General features: G+C 26.9%; 1 protein-coding gene and 1 long non-coding RNA gene across 5 annotated transcripts; one reads left to right on the top strand and one right to left on the bottom strand.

Moving 5' to 3' along the window:
• Positions 1-30: 30 nt before the first annotated feature.
• Positions 31-1489, top strand: LOC103830834 (cyclase-like protein 2). The gene is made up of 6 exons (XM_009106683.3): positions 31-474; positions 550-594; positions 666-738; positions 871-968; positions 1073-1143; positions 1240-1489. The coding sequence occupies exons 1-6, from the start codon at positions 63-65 to the stop codon at positions 1363-1365; spliced, it is 825 nt and encodes a 274-aa protein (XP_009104931.1). The 5' UTR covers positions 31-62; the 3' UTR covers positions 1366-1489.
• Positions 1490-3095: 1606 nt separating this feature from the next.
• Positions 3096-5391, bottom strand: LOC103830606. Of its 4 annotated transcripts, none has more exons than XR_625795.3 (6): positions 4581-5391; positions 4207-4486; positions 4057-4115; positions 3840-3941; positions 3650-3754; positions 3096-3410 (listed from the first exon to the last, which is right to left on the bottom strand). It is a non-coding gene; the product is annotated as an uncharacterized LOC103830606 (long non-coding RNA). The 4 variants fall into 4 exon arrangements; XR_625761.2 differs by having other exon boundaries at positions 3840-3951; positions 4051-4115; positions 4581-5382; XR_625771.3 differs by having other exon boundaries at positions 4051-4115; positions 4581-5381.
• Between the last annotated feature and the right edge of the window lie 17493 nt (positions 5392-22884).

Here is a 22884-nt window from a genome sequence, read left to right as displayed (position 1 = left end):
GTGAAAGTTCGGTATCTTCTTCTTCTTCGTGATGATCGAAATGGGGAGAGAGCAAACTAACAATGACAGTTCCTCCACTTCCCCTCCTCCTCCTCCTCACACTCCTCTCCCTCTCTTCTCTTCTCATCTCCGCCGCAATCTCCGATGCTTACCCCACCATTCCCGGAACCGCTCCGATCGACGGAGGTTTCTCCGATGAACTCAAACCCATCCGCCGTGAGGTCTACGGCGAAGGAAAAATCTTCGACATCAGCCACCGCTACACGCCGGAGATGCCGGCGTGGGACTCAACGGAAGGAATCGGACGGTTTCTATGGCTAGCCGCGAGCATGAAGAACGGGTCGCTCGCTAACAACTCCGAGATGAAGATCCCGACTCACACCGGGACCCACGTGGATTCGCCTGGACACGTGTACGATGAGTATTACGATGCTGGGTTCGATGTAGACTCGCTTGATCTCCAAGTCCTTAACGGTAATTGACTCTGGTTCATTCCAAAGGTCTTACCTTTTTTGATTTGATCGCTTGAGTTTGATGTTTCGTTTGTAGGTCCTGCGTTGTTGGTTGATGTTCCGAGGAACAAGAACATAACTGGTAACTGAACTTGTCTTTATATATATTATTTTTAAAAAAATAGTGATTTTAAGACAGTGATGATTGTGTAGCCGAAGTGATGAAGTCTCTTAACATACCAAGAGGAGTTCGTCGTGTGCTTTTCAGAACACTGAACACTGACAGGTAATTAGAGATCCTCATCAGATGTCAAAATTGTCAACTTTGTCTTCCAACTTGAAACTCTGTTTCGGAATAATCTAATATATACTCTTGTTTCTGATTGAGTTTTGTAATAATTAAAAAAAAATATTACAGGCGTCTGATGTTCAAGAAAGAGTTTGATACAAGCTATGTCGGATTTATGAAGGACGGCGCACAATGGTTGGTAGACAACACTGACATCAAACTTGTCGGTAATAATCACATTATCCACGTTTTTGACATATAAGCTGGTTGGTTGTGTTTTGGGGAAGCGATTCTCTAAGCTGAGTTTGGTGTATCTATTGTTAAAATGTAGGGGTTGATTATCTATCAGTAGCTGCATATGATGATCTGATTCCGTCACACCTAGCTTTCCTAAAAGGCCGGGTAAGTAAAAGCGTTATCCTAAGTTTAAGTAGATGAATCCTGAATAACAATAAAGATATTGATAATGAGGGTTATATATAAATAAAACTTTGACAGGAGACTATACTTGTGGAGGGATTGAAGCTGGATGATGTGAAGGCAGGAGTCTACTCTGTTCATTGCTTGCCTCTAAGACTTGTTGGAGCAGAAGGGTCTCCAATTCGCTGCATCCTCATCAGTTGATTTCTTCCTCCAAAACTTGGAGTTGTCTGTATGCAAGTTAACCTTTCGTATCTTTACTTAAAAATCTTATGCTTGACAAAAAAAAGTAAAATAAATAAGGAAACTTGACGAGGTTGCAATCCAATTAGGAAATTTCATTACTTAGAACTAGGGTAAACCCGCCCTACGGGCGGGTGATCGAGTAAATAAATTAATAACACAAATTTATTTAAAATCTTTAATTTACTTTGAACCACTATTAAGGTTCATAATTGTTTTACAACAATTTTATTTATGTATTTTAGTATTCTTTTTTTGTCAGATGTATTTTATTATTCATTTTAGAAATTATAAACTTGTCTAGTTATGATAAAAAAATGTAATTATTTACTTTCTCTCAATGTTTATTTTAGTTTAAATATATACCAGTAAGATACATAGATTTTTTTTTAATTACAAAACACTATGAAACATTAGATATTTTAAAAATTTATGTTTTTATTATTAAATTTTTACTATATTTTATTTCATTGATTCTTATTATTATGTTTATTAACTTTTACAGTTAAAATTGTTTGATACTATGATATTCAAATTTAATTTCGTTACGTTTTACTAAATTTCATAATATAATGTTAAAATTTAATGGGCTTTTTTGGTGGTGCGAATATTTTGATATGTTTATTTTATTTAGATCATCTAGTTCAATTTCTAATATTATTGTCGGTGTCAGGTTATTTTATACTCCCTCTGTTTTATATTAAGTGTCATTGTAACCTTGTGCACACAAATTAAGAAAACAATTAATTTTGTATATTTCCTATATAAAAACACAATTACCTATACACCTAATCATATTTCAACCAATAGAAAAATAAATTACTACATAAAATTAATAAATTTTGCATTAAAAATCGAAAACAACACTTATTTTGTAACTAAAAAAATTCTCTACAACGACACTTAATGTGAAACGGAGGGAGTATTACATTACTCTTTTAGATTTTGCCAACAACTTTTTTTTTCATATCAATATTGGGTATGTTTTCATTAAATATGTGACATAATATTTTTTTTAAATTACACATTTATTTATATATAATTACTTAGCTTCACAAATTTAATTTTTGAGTTTAAATGTGGCTATATGTCGGTTTATATGGTTAAACCAGTACCTAACTGAAAAGATTCGATCTTTTTGGGTCAACGCCTATTTCTTTGAAGATATTTTGTTATGACACTCAAAAATTCCATAAAAAGGAAACAGGTCATTTGAGCGCTTCTGCTTTGTTGATTCAGCATGCTTATCTTCTTCTTCATATTTCCCTTATAATCTCTGGCTCTTTGTTCTTAGTTTTGTAGTTAAACCATATCAGGTACACTGGTGTTGGTGAGGCAGAGGAAGATCAATTGTTCTCCTAAATTAAATCTGAGAGCAAATCAAAAGAAGCCCCTTTTGTATGGTTAAATGGAGGATCTGGCTGATTTTCTATCTCTGGGCTTGTTTATGAAAATGATAAATATAAAATCTTCCATATTTAACTCATATTCAGCGCTTGTTTGACTTGAGGAAATCATGTCCGCTTACTTTCACGGTTGAGGATCCCTTCCTTAGAATCTGCTATATATTCATGAACTTGGACTAATGTAACAATGAGTTAAATTCATACTCATGAGTCATGATGCTCAATTAAATATTTTTCATCTTCAAGTTAAGAAGTATAACTTCTTTTCAGGTGCCAAATATAATCTATAATCAACATGTTGGGACTGACTTCTCTTAATTTAGAAATCCAATTTCTGATATACCGAGTGACACATGGTTGGTAAAATAAGTATCTTTATAATGTAAAATAGAAAGCGACAAAGAAATGAAAACTAAATGACCATACTTGTTTTAAAGGTGTAACTTTTAGAGGTTGTAGTTGGTACTTCTTAACAGTCTGAGAAGTCAATCTTGATCCACCTGTTATATCATCCAGATGTACCGCTCGTTTAACATGCACATGCAATCTTCCACGCCACGAACTTCCTTTGGTAAAATTTGCTTCCTTGGCTGTTGATCCCTGAAGACATCCATGATAAAGTTGAGGATCAATATAGTAATACTGTCTCAATCCCAAGTAAGTTAAGATACTGCCGGGACATGTATATCTACTATGGCATTTTGAACCAATACTTGAGAGTACCATTTTAATGCTAGTATGTTAACAATTCTAAATTAGAAAATAAGATTTGTTACGAATTTGCACAAAAGCAAACATTGGAATGATAAGAAGAATATAGAGGGTTACTGGAAGTTTACCCCAAGTAATATGAGGCTGTCAAGAATAATCAATTTGTCCCCAATATATATTTCGCAAGTGCTTTTGCTAATATTTTCTGATAAATTTCAAAGCCGTAAAATAATCTGTATGGATTTTTTTGTTAGCAATATAGTAATGACAAACAAAATACTAATTAAAGACAATAATCAGAGATAGTTTTCTTCTTACCAGCTGGTCCAGAGAGCAAGATACGGGGACACATTGTAGACAGATATGATGCATTCTTTGCAAACTTGCTTCCACAATTTATATGGACATAAGTTGATGTTACTAAAACATCCTTAGTCGTGCAACCATGACAGTTTAGAAAGTTGTTTATCAATACTTGGAAGACCATAATTTAAATTGTCCATCTTAAATGCAAAAAAAAAAAAAAAACCTTTACTTAAAGCGTGGTATTGCAGTCCTTGTTAAAGTTCCTCAATGATTTCGTCAACAAAAACCCTACTCAAATCCAAAGGAGATAGAACTCGTTAGTGAACAAATCAATCGAGAGTTTAATACAATGGATCCATTGAATCAAAGTGAAACTTACTCCCATCAGATAGCTTTAGCGTAACTTTTCTGTGGTCACTGTAGAAAGGCTCAAGGTAGCAATAGACATCAAGATCGGGGACCTAGTGAGAGATAAAACACACAAAGAATACGAACATATCTTCAGAAACCAAGAGAGAAAAATCATCTAAAATAATCCACAGCTGATCTTAAGAAATATGGGAAGTTCATCGAAGAAACTTTTGTGTCCTCAGGATTGAGTACTTCTGCTCACAGACAATCCTTATGCGACTCACGTCTAGTTGATACGGAAGCTGACCCTGGAGGAGACGGAGTAGAAATGATTCTTTGCAATTATTTGAGAAAATCGACAAATCTCAATCCAAGTTCCACTCTTTTTCATCAACAACTTACATGATAAGTCATAGAGGCATCGATGGATATCTTGAAACGCATAGATGCGGTGAATTTATGTTCTTCCCAAGGCGGAGCGTTATCAGTCACATGAACAGAGAAAAAAATCCATCTTAGTGAGGAATGAAATGATGAATTTTAGGTATACAAAATCACCTATTTATAGCTACAGACTCAACGACTGGGAGAAAGAGAGACGCAATGAATGAGAAATCATGTAAGGAGTGGGGGAGATGGATTTAATTGAAACGTTAAATGCATCCGAGTTACATAACGTTCTGGTTTCCATAGCAGGTGAGAATATAATATCGGAATGCGAGTCAACACAATAGGCGGCTGCCACCAGAGATTGCTCGGAAACGACCCTCATAACCAAGTCAAAGCTCCATACTCAGTTGGATAAACATGAGCTCAAACTCATCAATGGCAGAAACCCTCGACGGCTGTTTCTTTCATCAACGTTGGGAAGAAGAAGGCAATTATAATGCATTTCAATAAATTGTATTATAGGCCCAGTTGACCAATTCTCGTAAGTCCAAAGCATCGAATGCAGTAAATATGAAAGCCCAATATTTTCAAATCATCAACGATTGAAAAAGAGAGATTTTAAATGGACACGTGTCACTATTACATGAGACTAATTTCACAGATGGAAGAAGATGACTAACCTTAATTCTCTCTATTGTCTCTCGCGAAGAGGTATACGGAGCCTGAAAATTGACACGACAAAAACATATAATATAAGAGCAGCCCATTATTGGATGAAGCCCATCAAACAACAAAAACATCCGACTTAATGAACCGCTGCGTTTTGAAGAGGCCGGACACGTGTCACCAGCAGAAAACTCGAATTAGTGACGTGGCAGACGACGTGGACATCCTGGGAGAGATTAAAAGTGTCTTTTATATATAAAGACTAGGGATTAACCCGGGCTACGCCCGGGATTTTTATATTTTTCTAATTTAAGTTGTTAAATTATTTATATTTAGGTTATGATATATATTTATATAAATGTTAAGATATATGTCATAATTAAAATTTATTTTTAAATTTTAACACGTTAAATTAACATATTTTTTACTATTTAAATATTTTTTGTAATTTTATTGGCTATCTAGTTATCATATTTAGGAAAACTATCTGTTGAGTGTTGGAATAAATGTTTTAGATATTTAATTAAACTGCAGAGTATTTTCGGATCGACCACATGATTAACAATCGATCAATCCGTAAAAAAGATGGTCGATCTTCTTGGCGAGGTAATTACAATTTTAGCAAAAATATCTTTGATTTTCAAATTTAAGTATATAACTATTCTTTTGAATATTATTTTTTTATTGTATTTTTTGATTAAATTATTGTATTATAATGTTTATGTAAATATTTTTTGTGATGTTTGAATTTGTGTTGTTCGTATACTTAACCTAGATGATATTGATGTTTAACCATTTGTTTTTTTATTTATTTTTTTTAATCAGAAATTGTTTTTATTTAAAAAAATTATTCATATATAATATAATAGTTTAAGTTTGGAAGATTAATCTATATATATAAATTATGTATATTTTTAAAAAAATAATTTAAGATATTATATATTGAGTAACTGAATTTCTTATCTTGAAAATAAAATATTTATATTTTTGTCTTCATGTTATACTCACCAATCCATCATTGATATTTATAACTCAGTATGTTTTTAAAAAAACTTAGTTTTAAGTAATAAACGAATTTAATAAATTAAATTCATCACCTATAATGTTCTCTAAACTATATTTGAAAACTCTCTAAAATTATATTTTAAGCATAATATTACTATTATTTAATTTTAAGCATAATATATGCAAAACCAACTTAAATTATATTTACAATAGGACTATCCTAAACCGGTTAATAAACCAAAAACAATATTAAACCAACATGAACCAATACCTGATTCGGCGAGGAAAGAAGTGTTTCAGGATAAACGCTTGAATGATTATTAACTGTAATGGTTTGATCATGAAAGAGTTAGTATGAATATTAACAATTGTAAGAATACCTTTGAGTCTATGAAAAGCAATTCAATTCCCATGAATAAGTTTGGCTTTTGGAAGTTGCGGGTTTCCCAACAATGAATCCACCTAACAAAAAATTTGTTGTCATAAAAAATCTCATTCAAGGTCATTAAAGGTTTTTGGGACGGCAAAAGTTGATGGTGGAACCATTTTTTTGCTCGAGTGCTTTGAAGTTTTCCTTGATAGAGTGAGGTTGATATTGATGGAATAATGAGTTTTATAGGGACTTTCTTGATGTAAAACTATACATTTTTTTTGTCAAATGTGGTATTTCCATTTTTATATAATTTACTACCATTTTAAGATAGATGTACAATTTAAGATAGATGTTTAAATCTTAATGTACTTTTTCCATTTTTTTAAATGTTTATTTCCATTTCTTATATTTTAATTTACGTAATATCTATATTTTATATTTTAAAATAGATATTTAAATCTTAATGTACTTTTTCCATTTTTTAAAATTGTGTATTTACTTATATTATATATTTTACATTTTTAGATAGATGTTTAATGCTTAATGAAGTTTTTCCATTTTTTAAAAAAAATTGTGTATTTACTTATTATTATATATATAATTCATATATTATATATTTACATTATTTACTTATTATTTATTTTCCTGTATATGTATTTCCATTTCTTGTACTTTTTATTTACTTAATATTTCTATTTTACATTTTAAGATAGATGTTTAAATCTTAATGTACGTTTTTCATTTTTTTTTTAAATTGTATATTTCCATTTGTTATACTTTCTATTTACTTAATATCTATATTTTTAATTTTAAGATATATTTTTAAATCTTAATGTAATTTTCCATTTTTTAAATTGGGTATTTACTTATATTATATATTTACTTTTTTTTTTATATTGTGTATTTCTATTTCTTATACTTTCTATTTACTAATAATTTTATATTTTAAGATATATTTACATTTTAAGATAGATGTTTAAATACTAATGTACTTTTTCTATTTTTTTAAATTGTGTATTTCCTTTTCTTATACTTTCTATTTGCATAATATCTATATTTTACATTTTATGATAGATGTTTAAATCGTAATATACTTTTTCCATTGTTTTTAAGTTGTGTATTTCTTTTTCTTATACTTTCTATTTACTTAATATCTATATTTTACATTTTAAGATAGATGCTTAATATTTAATGTACTCTTTCCATTTTTTAAAAATTGTGCATTTACTTATTATTGTATATATAATTTGTATATTTATAATATTTAATTATTATTTATTTTTCAATATATTGAGTATTTCTCTTTCTTATACTTTATATTTAGTTAATATCTATATTTTATATTTTAAGATAGATGTTTAAATCTCAATGTATTTTTCCATTTTTAATGTAAAACGGCAATGTTTAATAGAAGAACTTGGACAAATAGTCAAATAGTTATATTTATGTTTTTTTTTAATATAAAATAGAAATTTTACATTATGGAGATAAGCCGTTTTTTTTTAGTGAAAAATGGTAATCTTACATATGTTTAATGTAGTTTTTCCATTTTTTTATGTTGTATGTTTACATTTTATTGCTATTTTTAAATGTAAAATGGTAATCTTACATATGTTTAATGTAGTATTTCCATTTTTTATGTTGTATGTTTACATATTATTTATTATTTTCGAAATTATATACAATGTTTTTTTTTACAAAATAGTAATGTTACATTATGGAGATAAACCGTCTTTTTTTAGTGAAAAATGGTAATCTTACATATGTTTAATGTAGTTTTTCCATTTTTATGTTGTATGTTTACATATTATTTTTTTAAAAATAAAAATGTAAAATGGTAATATTACATTATGGAATTAAGCCGTCTTTTTTTTAAAATGAAAAATAGTAATTTTACATATGTTCAATGTAGTTTTTCCATTTTTTATGCTCTATGTTTCATATTATTTATAATTTTTAAAAATTAGTAATATTAAAATGTAAAACTATATTTTATGCCACGTGTCATCTTTCGGGAGAATTTTTTTTCGCTGATGTGGACGCTCTATGGAGCCTCAAAAGGTCCTTTTTATTAGTAAGGATGTTTAAATCGTAATATACTTTTTCCATTGCTTTTAAGTTGTGTATTTCTTTTTCTTATACTTTCTATTTACTTAATATCTATATTTTACATTTTAAGATAGATGTTTAATATTTAATGTACTCTTTCCATTTTTTAAAAATTGTGCATTTACTTATTATTGTATATATAATTCGTATATTTATAATATTTAATTATTATTTATTTTTCAATATATTGAGTATTTCTCTTTCTTATACTTTATATTTAGTTAATATCTATATTTTATATTTTAAGATAGATGTTTAAATCTCAATGTATTTTTCCATTTTTAATGTAAAACGGCAATGTTTAATAGAAGAACTTGGACAAATAGTCAAATAGTTATATTTATGTTTTTTTAATATAAAATAGAAATTTTACATTATGGAGATAAGCCGTTTTTTAATGAAAAATGGTAATCTTACATATGTTTAATGTAGTTTTTCCATTTTTTTATGTTGTATGTTTATATTTTATTGCTATTTTTAAATGTAAAATGGTAATCTTACATATGTTTAATGTAGTATTTCCATTTTTTATGTTGTATGTTTACATATTATTTATTATTTTCGAAATTATATATAATGTTTTTTTTTACAAAATAGTAATGTTACATTATGGAGATAAACCGTCTTTTTTTAGTGAAAAATGGTAATCTTACATATGTTTAATGTAGTTTTTCCATTTTTATGTTGTATGTTTACATATTATTTTTTTAAAAATAAAATTGTAAAATGGTAATATTACATTATGGAATTAAGCCGTCTTTTTTTTAAAATGAAAAATAGTAATTTTACATATGTTCAATGTAGTTTTTCCATTTTTTATGCTCTATGTTTCATATTATTTATAATTTTTAAAAATTAGTAATATTAAAATGTAAAACTATATTTTATGCCACGTGTCATCTTTCGGGAGAATTTTTTTCGCTGATGTGGACGCTCTATGGAGCCTCAAAAGGTCCCTTTTATTAGTAAGGATTTCCAATATCAATACCAAGACCGAAAAATTATAAAAAAAGAAAACAAGGAAACCGGATAACATCAAAAGATTTTTTTTTTTAATTTTCCCTAATCATATTCATATAAATAGAGAGCATTATAACCTCAAATAACACACCCGAGAGGATTCAAAAACCCTAGACACCAATATCAAATCAAAGATGATGGAAGGAGCATTGCAAAGTGTGAAGGCCTCCTTGACTGCATTGGCATCACAATTAAGAAGTTTGATCAAGGACCAAATAGATTCCACTACTGCCAATGTAGCTACACTTTCTCAATCCCTTTAAAAGCTTTTAATTAAGAAGACATTCCATAATTACCGTGTTTTGACATGTATTTGTGATGATAAATTTTTTTTTTTTTTTTGATGATAAACTTTTTTTCTTTAAGCTTTTTTAAGTGATCCTTGTCAAGACCAGCTTAATGATTGATTAAGATTTTTTTTCTTGGACAGATAAACCAAGTTAGAGATAGTATGACAGAGGCGCTGGTTTTATGGGAAAGGTTTTCTCAAAGGATTGAAAGGATTGAAGAGGTGTTGTCAAAGATTTCATCTGATGTTCAGCTTGGAACAGAGAAGAACATGGAGGAAAGGTCTGAATCTTTCCAAACCATGGAAGTAGTGTTGCCTTGTAGACGTGAAAACAATGATGAGGAGGAAGAATCAGAAGTCGATGATCTCATCAGTGCCATGGGATCTCTTCAAACCGCATCCAATTAGATTCCATTTTCCAAGACACGGCAAAGTACGAAGTTGCCGGCGAGGATGTCGATATATCCAAATAAACGATTTTTTTTTATTTTGCTGGTGGAGACCATTTTTCTAGCATTATATTACCATCAGAAATTAATAAGATGTTTTTTTTTTCCATCTGAAAATATTCATTCACAAAAAAGTACAACCATTGTTACAAACTAAAGCCCACAGAACAGGCAAGAGCCCACACAAAGCAGTTTATATGATCAAAGAGCAAGAACACACACGGACATCCAACACACACATACATTACTACAAAAAAAAAAAATTAATAAGATGTTACTCTCCTCTTTTTTCTGTTATACATTCTATATTCTATCAAAATAGTCACACTGACGCGGAGAAAAAATAGAGAAGTCTCGAAACTCTCTCTTTCATCTATGTTCCCTTTCTAAGATCTTTCGTAGGACAGAGAGGGCGTTTGTTTTTGATGCCGATGGTTTCTTCCGGCATGGATTCCCGTTCTTTGGGCCCAGACTCTGGAAAGTGGTGGCTTTCTAGCACCGTCTTCGCCGGCTTTTGCCTCCGGAAAGTGATGGCTTTCGTAACATCATCTTCGCCGGCTTCGTCCCAGAATTTTCTTTCCAGTTTTAAGTTGATCGGCGTTTCTTGTGGTTCTCTGTTGAAACCGACTTTTGAGATAATCGAAGTTGATGATCTCGATTGAAGACGACATAATTTCTTCTTAGAAACGTTTGATCCGTCAGTCTAGGTTTAACGATGGCGTTCATGGTGAGGGTTGCTCTGGTTGAGTGGCTTTTTCGCCGGTTCGTTTCTACTGGTCGTGGAGTTTTGTCGTCGCGAACCTTTCTCTTTCTCTGGCACCGGAGGAAGACGATGGTTGTTTTCTTGACGTGTGTTTCTAAATCGTGTGTCGATTGAACACGTGGTGGGTGACTCTTCATCCCTTCCTCTACGGTTTCTATTGCTTAGACTAGGGATTAACCCGGGCTACGCCCGGGATTTTTATATTTTTCTAATTTAAGTTGTTAAATTATTTATATTTAGGTTATAATATATATTTATATAAATGTTAAGATGTATGTCATAATTAAAATTTATTTTTAAATTTTAACACGTTAAATTAACATATTTTTTACTATTTAAATATTTTTTGTAATTTTATTGGCTATCTAGTTATCATATTTAGCAAAACTATCTGTTGAGTGTTGGAATAAATGTTTTAGATATTTAATTAAACTGCAGAGTATTTTCGGATCGACCACATGCTCAACAATCGATCAATCCGTAAAAAAGATGGTCGATCTTCTTGGCGAGGTAATTACAATTTTAGCAAAAATATCTTTGATTTTCAAATTTAAGTATATAACTATTCTTTTGAATATTATTTTTTTTATTGTATTTTTTGATTAAATTATTGTATTATAATGTTTATGTAAATATTTTTTGTGATGTTTGAATTTGTGTTGTTCGTATACTTAACCTAGATGATATTGATGTTTAACCATTTGTTGTTTTTATTTATTTATTTTAATCAGAAATTGTTTTTATTTAAAAAAATTATTCATATATAATATAATAGTTTAAGTTTGGAAGATTAATCTATATATATAAATTATGTATATTTTTAAAAAATAATTTAAGATATTATATATTGAGTAACTAAATTTCTTATCTTGAAAATAAAATATTTATATTTTTGTCTTCATGTTATACTCACCAATCCATCATTGATATTTATAACTCAGTATGTTTTTAAAAAAACTTAGTTTTAAGTAATAAACGAATTTAATAAATTAAATTCATCACCTATAATGTTCTCTAAACTATATTTGAAAACTCTCTAAAATTATATTTTAAGCATAATATTACTATTATTTAATTTTAAGCATAATATATGCAAAACCAACTTAAATTATATTTACAATAGGACTATCCTAAACCGGTTAATAAACCAAAAACAATATTAAACCAACATGAACCAATACCTGATTCGGCGAGGAAGGAAGTGTTTCAGGATAAACGCTTGAATGATTATTAACTGTAATGGTTTGATCATGAAAGAGTTAGTATGAATATTAACAATTGTAAGAATACCTTTGGGTCTATGAAAAGCAATTCAATTCCCATGAATAAGTTTGGCTTTTGGAAGTTGCGGGTTTCCCAACAATGAATCCACCTAACAAAAAATTTGTTGTCATAAAAAATCTCATTCAAGGTCATTAAAGGTTTTTGGGACGGCAAAAGTTGATGGTGGAACCATTTTTTGCTCGAGTGCTTTGAAGTTTTCCTTGATAGAGTGAGGTTGACATTGATGGAATAATGAGTTTTATAGGGACTTTCTTGATGTAAAACTATACATTTTTTTTGTCTAATGTGGTATTTCCATTTTTATATAATTTACTACCATTTTAAGATAGATGTACAGTTTAAGATAGATGTTTAAATCTTAATGTACTTTTTCCATTTTTTTAAATGTTTATTTCCATTTCTTATATTTTAATTTACGTAATATCTATATTTTATATTTTAAAATAGATATTTAAATCTTAATGTACTTTTTCTATTTTTTAAAATTGTGTATTTACTTATATTATATATTTTACATTTTTAGATAGATGTTTAATGCTTAATGAAGTTTTTCCATTTTTTAAAAAAATTGTGTATTTACTTATTATTATATATATAATTCATATATTATATATTTACATTATTTACTTATTATTTATTTTCCTGTATATGTATTTCCATTTCTTGTACTTTTTATTTACTTAATATTTCTATTTTACATTTTAAGATAGATGTTTAAATCTTAATGTACGTTTTCCATTTTTTTTTAAATTGTATATTTCCATTTTTTATACTTTCTATTTACTTAATATCTATATTTTAAATTTTAAGATATATTTTTAAATCTTAATGTAATTTTCCATTTTTTAAATTGGGTATTTACTTATATTATATATTTACTTATTTTTTTTTATATTGTGTACTTCTATTTCTTATACTTTCTATTTACTAATAATTTTATATTTTAAGATAGATGTTTAAATACTAATGTACTTTTTCCATTTTTTTAAATTGTGTATTTCCTTTTCTTATACTTTCTATTTGCATAATATCTATATTTTACATTTTATGATAGATGTTTAAATCGTAATATACTTTTTCCATTGTTTTTAAGTTGTGTATTTCTTTTTCTTATACTTTCTATTTACTTAATATCTATATTTTACATTTTAAGATAGATGTTTAATATTTAATGTACTCTTTCCATTTTTTAAAAATTGTGCATTTACTTATTATTGTATATATAATTCGTATATTTATATATTTATAATATTTAATTATTATTTATTTTTCAATATATTGAGTATTTCTCTTTCTTATACTTTATATTTAGTTAATATCTATATTTTATATTTTAATATAGATGTTTAAATCTTAATATATTTTTCCATTTTTAATGTAAAACGGCAATGTTTAATAGAAGAACTTGGACAAATAGTCAAATAGTTATATTTATGTTTTTTTTTATATAAAATTGAAATTTTACATTATGGAGATAAGCCGTTTTTTTAGTGAAAAATGGTAATCTTACATATGTTTAATGTAGTTTTTCCATTTTTTTATGTTGTATGTTTACATTTTATTGTTATTTTTAAATGTAAAATGGTAATTTTACATATGTTTAATGTAGTATTTCCATTTTTTATGTTGTATGTTTACATATTATTTATTATTTTCGAAATTATATATAATGTTTTTTTTTACAAAATAGTAATGTTACATTATGAAGATAAACCGTCTTTTTTTAGTGAAAAATGGTAATCTTACATATGTTTAATGTAGTTTTTCCATTTTTATGTTGTATGTTTACATATTATTTTTTTAAAAATAAAAATGTAAAATGGCAATATTACATTATGGAATTAAGCCGTCTTTTTTTTAAGTGAAAAATAGTAATTTTACATATGTTCAATGTAGTTTTTCCATTTTTTATGCTCTATGTTTCATATTATTTATAATTTTTAAAAATTAGTAATATTAAAATGTAAAACTATATTTTATGCCATGTGTCATCTTTACATTACGGCTTATCTCCATTTTGGACGCCCTATGGAGCCTCAAAAGGTCTCTTTTATTAGTATAGAAATGTTTTTTGACTTTTTTTATAAAACGGTAATGTTACATTATGGAGATAAGCCGTCTTTTTTTTAAGTGAAAAATGGTAATCTTACATATATTTAATGTAGTTTTTTCATTTTATATGTTGTATATTTACATATTATTTATAATTTTCGAAAATTAGTAATATTAAAATGTAAAACTATATTTTATGCCACGTGTCATCTTTCAGAAGAAGTTTTTTTTGCTTATGTGGACGCTCTATGGAGCCTCAAAAGGTCCCTTTTATTAGTATAGTTTTTTTGCTTATGTGGACGCCCTATGGAGCCTCAAAAGGTCTCTTTTATTAGTATAGAAATGTTTTTTGATTTTTTTTATAAAACGGTAATGTTACATTATGGAGATAAGCCGTCTTTTTTTTAAATGAAAAATAGTAATCTTACATATGTTTAATGTAGTTTTTCTATTTTTTAGTTATTTAAAAAATGGAAGCGTCCACATCAGCGGAAAAAAATTATCCCGAAAGATGACACGTGGCATAAAATATAGTTTTACATTTTAATATTAATTATTTTCGAAAATTGTAAAAAATATGTAAACATACAGCATTAAAAATGGAAGCGTCCACATCAGCGGAAAAAATTTATCCCGAAAGATGACACGTGGCATAAAATATAGTTTTACATTTTAATATTAATTATTTTCAAAAATTGTAAAAAATATGTAAACATACAGCATTAAAAATGGAAAAACTACATTAAACATATGTAAGATTACTATTTTTCACTTAAAAAAAAAGACGGCTTATCTCCATAATGTAACATTACCGTTTTATAAAAAAAAAACAAAAAACATTATATATAATTTCGAAAATAATAATTATAAGTAAAACATACAACATAAAAATGGAAATACTACATTAAACATAAATATGTTTGACTTCTCTACTAATAAAAGGGAGCTTTTGAGGCGCTTGAGGCTCTATAGGGCGTCCACATCAGCGGAAAAAAATTATCCCGAAAGATGACACGTGGCATAAAATATAGTTTTACATTTTAATATTAATTATTTTCGAAAATTGTAAAAAATATGTAAACATACAGCATTAAAAATGGAAGCGTCCACATCAGCGGAAAAAATTTATCCCGAAAGATGACACGTGGCATAAAATATAGTTTTACATTTTAATATTAATTATTTTCAAAAATTGTAAAAAATATGTAAACATACAGCATTAAAAATGGAAAAACTACATTAAACATATGTAAGATTACTATTTTTCACTTAAAAAAAAAAGACGGCTTATCTCCATAATGTAACATTACCGTTTTATAAAAAAAAAACAAAAAACATTATATATAATTTCGAAAATAATAATTATAAGTAAAACATACAACATAAAAATGGAAATACTACATTAAACATAAATATGTTTGACTTCTCTACTAATAAAAGGGAGCTTTTGAGGCTCCATAGGGCGTCCACATCAGCGGAAAAAATTTATCCCGAAAGATGATACGTGGCATAAAATATAGTTTTACATTTTAATATTAATTATTTTCGAAAATTGTAAAAACTACTAATAAAAGGGAGCTTTTGAGGCTCCATAGGGCGTCCACATCAGCGGAAAAAAATTATCCCGAAAGATGACACGTGGCATAAAATATAGTTTTACATTTTAATATTAATTATTTTCGAAAATTGTAAAAAATATGTAAACATACAGCATTAAAAAATGGAAGCGTCCACATCAGCGGAAAAAATTTATCCCGAAAGATGACACGTGGCATAAAATATAGTTTTACATTTTAATATTAATTATTTTCAAAAATTGTAAAAAATATGTAAACATACAGCATTAAAAAATGGAAAAACTACATTAAACATATGTAAGATTACTATTTTTCACTTAAAAAAAAAGACGGATTATCTCCATAATATAACATTACTAATAAAAGGGAGCTTTTGAGTCTCTATAGGGCGTCCACATCAGCGGAAAAAAATTATCCCGAAAGATGACACGTGGCATAAAATATAGTTTTACATTTTAATATTAATTATTTTCGAAAATTGTAAAAAATATGTAAACATACAGCATTAAAAATGGAAGCGTCCACATCAGCGGAAAAAATTTATCCCGAAAGATGACACGTGGCATAAAATATAGTTTTACATTTTAATATTAATTATTTTCAAAAATTGTAAAAAATATGTAAACATACAGCATTAAAAATGGAAAAACTACATTAAACATATGTAAGATTACTACATTAAACTACATTACCATTTTATGCTGCCATGTGTCATCTTTACATTACGGCTTATCTCCATTTTGGACGCCCTATGGAGCCTCAAAAGGTCTCTTTTATTAGTATAGAAATGTTTTTTGACTTTTTTTATAAAACGGTAATGTTACATTATGGAGATAAGCCGTCTTTTTTTTAAGTGAAAAATGGTAATCTTACATATATTTAATGTAGTTTTTTCATTTTATATGTTGTATATTTACATATTATTTATAATTTTCGAAAATTAGTAATATTAAAATGTAAAACTATATTTTATGCCACGTGTCATCTTTCAGAAGAAGTTTTTTTTGCTTATGTGGACGCTCTATGGAGCCTCAAAAGGTCCCTTTTATTAGTATAGTTTTTTTGCTTATGTGGACGCCCTATGGAGCCTCAAAAGGTCTCTTTTATTAGTATAGAAATGTTTTTTGATTTTTTTTATAAAACGGTAATGTTACATTATGGAGATAAGCCGTCTTTTTTTTAAATGAAAAATAGTAATCTTACATATGTTTAATGTAGTTTTTCTATTTTTTAATGCTGTATGTTTACATATTTTTTACAATTTTCGAAAATAATTAATATTAAAATATAAAACTATATTTTATGCCACGTGTCATTTTTCGGGAGAGATTTTTTTCGCTGATGTGGACGCCCTATGGAGCCTCAAAAGCTCCCTTTTATTAGTAGAGATTTTTAATGCTGTATGTTTACATATTTTTTACAATTTTCGAAAATAATTAATATTAAAATATAAAACTATATTTTATGCCACGTGTCATTTTTCGGGAGAGATTTTTTTCGCTGATGTGGACGCCCTATGGAGCCTCAAAAGCTCCCTTTTATTAGTAGAGACTAGGGATTAACCCGGGCTACGCCCGGGATTTTTGTTTTTTCTAATTTAAGTTGTTAAATTATTTATATTTAGGCTATGATTTATATTTATATAAATGTTAAAATGCATGTTATAATTAAAATTTATTTTTAAATTTTAACACGTTAAATTAACATATTTTTTACTATTTAAATATTTTTTTGTAATTTTATTGGCTATTTAGTTATCATATTTAGCAAAACTATCTTTTGAGTGTTGGAATAAATGTTTTAGAGATTTTATTAAACTGCAGAGTATTTTTGGATCGACCACATGCTCAACATTTGATCGATCCGTAAAAAGATGGTCGATCTCCTTGGCCAGGTAAGTACAATTTTAGCAAAAATATCTTTTATTTTCAAATATTAAGTATATAACTATTTTTTTTAATATATTTTTAATTGTATTTTTGATTAAATTATTGTATTATAATGGTTATGTAAATATTTTTTGTGATGTTTGAAATTTTGTTGTTCGTATACTTAACCTAGATGTTATTGATGTTTAACAATTTATTGTTTTCTGGGAATAGAAAATAATGATATATCAAAACGTATCTAATACTTGTTAAATGATAGTATAATGTAAATTACATCCATTATTTGAAAATAAACATTTGTTGTTTTTATTTTTATTTTAAATCAGAAATTATTTTTATTTAAAAACATTATTCATATATAATATAATAGTTTAAGTTTGGAAAATTAATCTATATATATAAATTATGTATATTTTTTAAAACATAATTTAAGATATTATATATTGAGTATCTGAATAAAAGCTGAATTTCTTATCTTGAAAATCAGATATTTATATTTTTGTCTTCATGTTATACTCACCAATCCATCATTAATATTTATAACTCAGTATGTTTTTTAAAAAACTTAGTTTTAAGTAATAAACGAATTTAATAAATTAAATTCATCACCTATAATGTTCTGTAAACTATATTTGAAAACTCTCTAAAATTATATTTTAAGCATAATATTATTATTATTTAATTTAAGTTATTTTAAACATAATATATGCTAAACCAACTTAAATTATATTTACAATAAGACCATCCTAAACCGGTTAGTAAACCAAAAACAATACTAAACCAACATGAACCAATACCTGATTCGGCGAGGAATGAAGTGTTTCGGGATAAACGCTTGAATGGTTATCAACTGAAATGGTTTGATCATGAAAGAGTTAGTATGAATATTAACAATAAAATTATAGATTAGATTAATTTAAATTTGTAAGAATACATTTGAGTCTATGAAAAGCAATTCAATTCCCATGAATAAGTTTGGCTTTTGGAAGTTGCGGGTTTCCCAACAATGAATCCACCTAACAAAAAGTTTGTTGTTATAAAAAAATCTCATTCAATGTCATTAAAGGTTTCTGGGACGGCAAGAGTTGATAGTGAAACCATTTTTTTGCTCGAGTGCTTTGAAATTTTGCTTAATAGTGTGAGGTTGATGTGGATGGAATAATGAGTTTTATAGGGACTTTCTTGATGTAAAACTATACATTTTTTTTGTTTAATGTGGTATTTCCATTTTTATATAATTTACTACCATTTAAAGATAGAAGTACATTTTAAGATAGATGCTTAAATCTTAATGTACTTTTTCCATTTTTTAAAATGTTTATTTCCATTTCTTATATTTTTATTTACGTAATATCTAAATTTTATATTTTAAATAGATATTTAAATATTAATGCACTTTTTCCATTTTTTAAATTGTGTATTTACTTATATTATATATTTTACATTTTAAGATAGATGTTTAATGCTTGATGAACTTTTTCCATTTTTAAAAAAATAGTGTATTTACTTATTATTACATATATAATTCATATATTATATATTTACATTATTTACTTATTATTTATTTTCATGTATATGTATTTCCATTTCTTGTACTTTTAATTTACTTAATATCTATATTTTACATTTTTAGATAGATGTTTAAATCTTAATGTATGTTTTCCATTTTTTAAATTGTATATTTCCATTTGTTATACTTTCTATTTACGTAATATCTATATTTTAAATTTTAATATATATTTTTAAATCTTAATGTAATTTCCCATTTTTTAAATTTGGTATTCACTTATATTATATATTTACTTATTATTTATTTTTCTTTATATTGTGTATTTCTATTTCTTATACTTTCTATTTACTAATAATTTTATATTTTAAGATTGATTTACATTTTAAGATAGATGTTTAAATACTAATGTATTTTTTCTATTTTTTTTAATTGTGTATTTCCTTTTCTTATACTTTCTATTTGCGTAATATCTATATTTTACATTTTAAGATAGATGTTTAAATCTTAATATACTTTTCCCATTGTTTTAAGTTGTGTATTTCTTTTTCTTATATTTTCTATTTACTTAATATCTATATTTTACATTTTAAGATAGATGTTTAATATTTAATATACTCTTTCCATTTTTAAAAAATTGTGCATTTACTTATTATTGTATATATAATTCATATATTTATATATTTATAATATTTACTTATTATTTATTTTTTTTATATATTGAGTATTTCTCTTTTTTATACTTTATATTTAGTTAATGTTTATATTTTATATTTTAAGATAGATGTTTAAATCTTTACGTATTTTTCTATTTTTAATGTAAAACGGCAATGTTTAATAGAAGAACTTGGACAAATAGTCAAACATATTTATGTTTAATGTAGTATTTCCATTTTTATGTTGTATGTTTTACTTATATTTATTATTTTCGAAATTATATATAATGTTTTTTGTTTTTTTTTTATAAAACGGTAATGTTACATTATGGAGATAAGCCGTCTTTTTTTTTAAGTGAAAAATAGTAATCTTACATATGTTTAATGTAGTTTTTCTATTTTTAATGCTGTATGTTTACATATTTTTTACAATTTTCGAAAATAATTAATATTAAAATGTAAAACTATATTTTATGCCACGTGTCATCTTTCGGAATAAATTTTTTCCGTTGATGTGGACGCCCTATGGAGCCTCAAAAGCTCCCTTTTATTAGTATAGATGAGTATTTCTCTTTTTTATACTTTATATTTAGTTAATGTCTATATTTTATATTTTAAGATAGATGTTTAAATCTTTACGTATTTTTCTATTTTTAATGTAAAACGGCAATGTTTAATAGAAGAACTTGGACAAATAGTCAAACATATTTATGTTTAATGTAGTATTTCCATTTTTATGTTGTATGTTTTACTTATATTTATTATTTTCGAAATTATATATAATGTTTTTTGTTTTTTTTTATAAAACGGTAATGTTACATTATGGAGATAAGCCGTCTTTTTTTTTTAAGTGAAAAATAGTAATCTTACATATGTTTAATGTAGTTTTTCCATTTTTTAATGCTGTATGTTTACATATTTTTTACAATTTTCGAAAATAATTAATATTAAAATGTAAAACTATATTTTATGCCACATGTCATCTTTCGGGATAAATTTTTTCCGCTGATGTGAACGCTCTATGGAGTCTCAAAAGCTCCCTTTTATTAGTATAGAACGGTAATGTTACATTATGGAGATAAGCCGTCTTTTTTTTTAAGTGAAAAATAGTAATCTTACATATGTTTAATGTAGTTTTTCTATTTTTAATGCTGTATGTTTACATATTTTTTACAATTTTCGAAAATAATTAATATTAAAATGTAAAACTATATTTTATGCCACGTGTCATCTTTCGGAATAAATTTTTTCCGTTGATGTGGACGCCCTATGGAGCCTCAAAAGCTCCCTTTTATTAGTATAGATGAGTATTTCTCTTTTTTATACTTTATATTTAGTTAATGTCTATATTTTATATTTTAAGATAGATGTTTAAATCTTTACGTATTTTTCTATTTTTAATGTAAAACGGCAATGTTTAATAGAAGAACTTGGACAAATAGTCAAACATATTTATGTTTAATGTAGTATTTCCATTTTTATGTTGTATGTTTTACTTATATTTATTATTTTCGAAATTATATATAATGTTTTTTGTTTTTTTTTATAAAACGGTAATGTTACATTATGGAGATAAGCCGTCTTTTTTTTTTAAGTGAAAAATAGTAATCTTACATATGTTTAATGTAGTTTTTCCATTTTTTAATGCTGTATGTTTACATATTTTTTACAATTTTCGAAAATAATTAATATTAAAATGTAAAACTATATTTTATGCCACATGTCATCTTTCGGGATAAATTTTTTCCGCTGATGTGAACGCTCTATGGAGTCTCAAAAGCTCCCTTTTATTAGTATAGATTTAGGTTGCAAGTTGTATTGTAAAGTTGGACTTTTGGGTTCTTTGGACTAGTTGGGCCTTCGTGTTTGGTCCTTAGTTTTTTGTTTGTCCTTTCTTTTGGAGTATCTTGTATTCTATGTTCATGTTTAATAAATCATCAGTTGTGTAAAAAAAAAAAATTCTTAGAGGTTTTTTTTTTTCCCAAATTGTTTTTTTTTATTGATTGAAAGGGCAAAGCCCACGACCGAAGCCCACAAAACAAAAAGCCCACTAGCACGATAGGCAACTTACAACAAAGGCCGAGGCCCAAATTAAAATAAACGGCCCAACAGACCCAAATACAAACAATCGAACGGTTTGCCCTAGAGTCCCACCAAAGAGACAGACTGGACACGTGTAAACATCTGGATAGTCTGCACGCCACGCGTCGCCCGCCTCAACTCGATCTCCACCTCACCGCACAACCGCCGAAACCAGTCACCGACAAACACTTTTCACCGGAGCTCCGATACTGCAGAGCCTCCGCGTCACCATAGCTCTTCACGGCCGCTCTGTCTTCACGCCGGAGAGATCATTTCTTAGGGGGGTTATTGGGCAAAGAATTCTAGAGAAATTGTTAAATTTTTAGATTCCATTGTTATTGGTTTGTGAATTTTTAAAATCTAAATATAATCCATTGTTATTGGGGTGATGACTTTTAAATTCCACTCAAAATCCTTTGTTATTAGAAAAGTTTAGTTTTCATTGATTTTAAGATTTTATTAAAATCTCTTGTTATTGAGATGTAAATTTTATTTGTTTTTACTCATAGTACTCAACTTTGAAAATATCATCTATACTCATAAGATTTTTGAAATCAATGTTATAAAATACATTTACATACAAAAACTCAAATTG

The sequence above is a fragment of the Brassica rapa genome, chromosome A01, assembly GCF_000309985.2.
Source record: "Brassica rapa cultivar Chiifu-401-42 chromosome A01, CAAS_Brap_v3.01, whole genome shotgun sequence".
NCBI lineage: Eukaryota > Viridiplantae > Streptophyta > Magnoliopsida > Brassicales > Brassicaceae > Brassica > Brassica rapa.
The sequence above is the reverse complement of the archived record's forward strand: the minus strand, read 5'-3'. Positions and strand labels throughout refer to the sequence as shown.